General features: G+C 47.3%; 1 protein-coding gene across 1 annotated transcript; it reads left to right on the forward strand.

Annotated features, from left to right (window-relative positions):
- Positions 1 to 868: 868 nt before the first annotated feature.
- Positions 869 to 3,069, forward strand: LOC127034224 (zinc finger and SCAN domain-containing protein 29-like). Its single transcript, XM_050922844.1, has 2 exons — positions 869 to 1,770; positions 2,391 to 3,069. The coding sequence occupies exons 1-2, from the start codon at positions 1,215 to 1,217 to the stop codon at positions 2,447 to 2,449; spliced, it is 615 nt and encodes a 204-aa protein (XP_050778801.1). The 5' UTR covers positions 869 to 1,214; the 3' UTR covers positions 2,450 to 3,069.
- Positions 3,070 to 3,855: the final 786 nt, after the last annotated feature.

The following is a 3,855-nucleotide window of genomic DNA, read 5'->3' on the forward strand; positions in this document are numbered from 1 at the left end:
ACAAATCTGAAAGTATCTTCTCCCCTTATTGGTCCTTTTGGTCAGGTGCCACACAGGTTATCTGAGTTTCTTAACCCTTTACAGGTAAAAGAGGGATTTTATGCTACCCTTAGCTGTATGTTCATGACCGGGCAGACCTACCAGTACAATGCAGTAGGAAAGCAAAACAGCCTTGTATGCACTTAGTACTATATGGGATTTATAGCTCTCATCAATAATCTGGCATTCCAGTTTTAGCAAGTCGGGTATTTTTTTTAAAAGGATAGTTCCAATGTCTCCATGTCCCAATGTTTATATTGACTCGTTAAAGTGGTTGTGGTGGTTCTGAGGTTGGTTTAATTCCAGCCTGAGTGTTGCCCTTTCCTCCACAAAACCATTTGTAGTTAGGGGGTGTGGCCTTCCTCTGAGACTGATGGCGAAAGGTGATCACAGTCTCTTACACCATTTAATGGTTTTGCAAGTGTGTGGGTAAAGGATTTTTTGGATAAATGGATAAGGAAGAACCAGGGCCCATACCAGGTGCAGGGGTCAGCCTGTGATGAGATTAAAAAAGGAAATGGAGAAAGTGTTAGGGGACCCAGAGGAATGGGGGGTGGCTGAAAAGCCCACCCTCCTTTGGTATATGGGTAGTGGAAGAAGGTCCCTGCCCATGGGAACTGGATGCCTTCCAGGGAAAGGAAGCACTTCAGTCCACTTGTGAGAGGTTTGAAGTAAGGGCAGCATTACAGGAAGCTGCCAATAATCTTTCAAGTTTGGTGCTGTTTCAGCAAGGGCTGCTGCAGTGTTGTAAATTAGTTAGGGTGGTTAAAGATGATTTGGCACAACAGGGTTTAGAGTCAGAAGCAGACCAGCTATTGGGCAGGTCCAGACTAGAGCTTTAAATCGATTTTAAGAGCTCTAAATCGATTTAAAGCTGTAACCGTCCACACTACAGAGTGCATAAAATCGATTTTAAGGGTCCCTAAAATCGATTTTGGAACTCCATCTAAACGAGAGGAGTAACCCCAAAATCGATTTTTTAAAATCGATTTTATGATAGTGTGGACGGACATCAAAGTTAATGGCCTCCGGGACGTATCCCACAGTGCTCTAGTGGCCGCTCTACACAGGTAAAGGTACTCTTCTGCTGGCCAGGTAAACAGGAAAAGCCCCGGGAACTTTGAAATTCCATTTCCTGCTTGCACAGCGTGGAGCTCTCAGCAGCAGAGAGTAGAATGCAGTCTCCTGAAAATAGGAAAAGAGCTCCAGCATGGAGCACACAGGAGTTACTCGATCTGATAGTTGTATGGGGAGAAGAGTCAGTGCTTTCAGAACTGCGCTCGAGCAGACGAAATGAGAAAACCTTTGAAAAAATTTCTAATGCCATGCGGGAGAGGGGACATACCAGGGACTCGTTACAGTGCCGAGTGAAAGTGAAAGAGCTCAGACAGGCGTATCAGAAGACCAAAGCAGCAAAGGGCAGGTCAGGCTCTGCCCCCAAAACATGCCGGTTCTACGACGAGCTTAACGCAATATTGGGGAACAGCGCAACGACGAACCCCCCCTTGTCTGTGGATTCAGAGGTGGGGGTCGTGATTCCTGCCACTACGGAAGATTTATTTGATGGCGATGATCAGTATGATGAGGACCAAGAGGAGGAGGCTCCAGCAGAGAGCACAGAGCATTTTATCCCCCCAAACAGCCAGGATCTTTTCCTCACCCTTACTGAGGTTCCCTGCCAGCCATCTCAAGGCAGTACTCCAGAAAATGAAGCTGAGGGACCATCCTCTGGTGAGTGTAATTTCTTTTAATAAAAGCTTCGGTTTAATGTAAGCCTTTTTTACTGGGTGCTTCAAATCACTACCTGTACTTAGAGTCACTGACCAAGTAGATTAAAAACCTTTCCTAAAACAGTGACCCATGAGGTGGTTTTTAGAAAAGTCTCCATTGTAACAGGGCGGATTCATCCTGCTTGTTCGGGGAACGCGAGAGCAAACCGGGGAAGGAGACCAGCTTCGCCGCTTTTTGCTCTCGCGTTCCCCGAACCACCCAGCAAACCGCAGGGAAGGAGACCTGCTTGTTCGGGGAACGCGAGAGCAAACCGGGGAAGGAGACTAGCTTGATTACCAGTAAAATCTACTACAGGGATTACTAGCCATTATTAACTTACCATTTTCTCCGGACACGGTGTGTGTGCTCCCCTGACCTGCGTCTGAGCAGAAATCTCTGTCCTCAGCCACAAGCAATAAGTATTAAAGGAATCCTAAGGCGACCTTGTGGTAAAGTGACATGTTCAAGGTTCGGTAACAGGCACAGGTCAGTGAGGAGAAAGACTGTATGCATTGTTGTGTGAAATGTGTCTCTTATGATTCTTTTATCACTCTTTCCAATCCCCACCCCCCCACACACAGCTGCACATTTCTCCAGCCTCCCTCTCGCTTCTCCTCTACGTGGGGGGGGGGTATCATAAGAAGACTGAGGAAAAGGAGGACGTGTGAGGACATGTTCACCGAAATCATGGCAGTAACCCGTACAGAGAGAGCTCAGCAGGGGGACTGGAAACAATTGGTCGCAAAGTACAGGGAGGCTGCCAGTCAACGCGAAGACAGGAGGGACCAACGCGAAGACAGGAGGGACGCCAAAAATGATGTCAGGTGGCAGGAAGATCAGCGCTGGCGAGCAGCAACTCTGGATCTTCTTCGTGATCAGACTGACATCCTCCGCGATATGCTGCAAGAGCTCCGTGGTTTCAGAATGCCCCTACAGCCCGTGTATAACCTCCCTCAGTACTCACCCTGTCCCACACCTTCCAGAACCAGGCGTGTAAGAATGCGTGGGGGAAGGCTCTCTGCACCAGCCCCCTCCACCGCTGCGGACACTCCAACCAGAAGGCTTTCATTAAATTGAAAAGCCCTTTGTGTCCTGTTTTTTCCCTCCTCTAATGATCCAAACTTCTCCCATGGCACCTTTGCCTATTTTTACTCTCAGGTCATGCTATTAAGGCAGTGTGACTGTAGTTTGGTAATGAAGTAAAGCAAGCAGCTTTGGAAAGCTGCACGGAAGCTAGTTATCAGCATCAGGATTTGACAATTGGGGATATGAGTAATAAAGGGAAAACAAAGAAAGCAGCCATACCGTAACCTGGTCCATGAGAATTCTTGTTCTGTCTTCTCTGATGCACTTTCTTCTTTCAAACCTCCCTCCCCCTTCCTCCAAACCTCCCTCGCTCCGTCCCTCATAGAACGCTGAGTATGAAATTTCATGCACAGTATTGTAACAACAAGCATGATGCTTGATTGATGAAAGGGTCTGATTTTAAATAAAGAACACAATTCTTGTAACAAATAGTAGTAACTTTATTTTCAATAAAAAAGCAGTTAAGGAAGGTTGCAGGTACAGTGCCTAGCAGCAGACGGAAGCAGCTAATGGTGGAGGTAGGTAATAATTGGGAAATACAGAATTATATGTTTTCCAATGGACAGCTGTCGCAAGTAACCTAAGCAAGCAATTGAGGAATGCTGCAGGCAAAGTATCTTGCAGCAGCAACACTGCATAGACGGGGAGGGCAGCAATCAATTGAAAGGAAAATCATCATTCAAACTGTACCCTGGCCCATGAGGAAGCTACTTTTCAGTGCTTCTCTGATGCGCACAGCGTCCTGGTGAGATCTTCTAATTGCCCTGGTGTCTGGCTGCGCATAATCAGCGGCCAGGTGGTTTACCTCAGTCTCCCACCCCGCTATAAAGGCCTCCCCCTTGCTCTCACAGAGATTGTGGAGCACACAGCAAGCAGCAATGACAAAGGGGATATTGGTTTGGCTAAGATCTGAGCGAGTAAGAAGCGTTCGCCATCTCTCCTTAAGCCTGCCAAATGCAC

The sequence above is a fragment of the Gopherus flavomarginatus genome, chromosome 1 (assembly GCF_025201925.1).
Source record: "Gopherus flavomarginatus isolate rGopFla2 chromosome 1, rGopFla2.mat.asm, whole genome shotgun sequence".
Classification (NCBI taxonomy): Eukaryota; Metazoa; Chordata; order Testudines; family Testudinidae; genus Gopherus; species Gopherus flavomarginatus.

What these genes read in the sequence shown, in the direction of transcription:
- LOC127034224 (XM_050922844.1), top strand. Translation starts at nt 1,215, where the DNA reads ATGCAGTCTCCTGAAAATAGGAAAAGAGCTCCAGCATGGAGCACACAG. An exon ending in AGCTGAGGGACCATCCTCTG is followed by an intron (nt 1,771 to 2,390) that starts GTGAGTGTAATT and finishes CCCCACACACAG; the next exon opens with CTGCACATTTCTCCAGCCTC.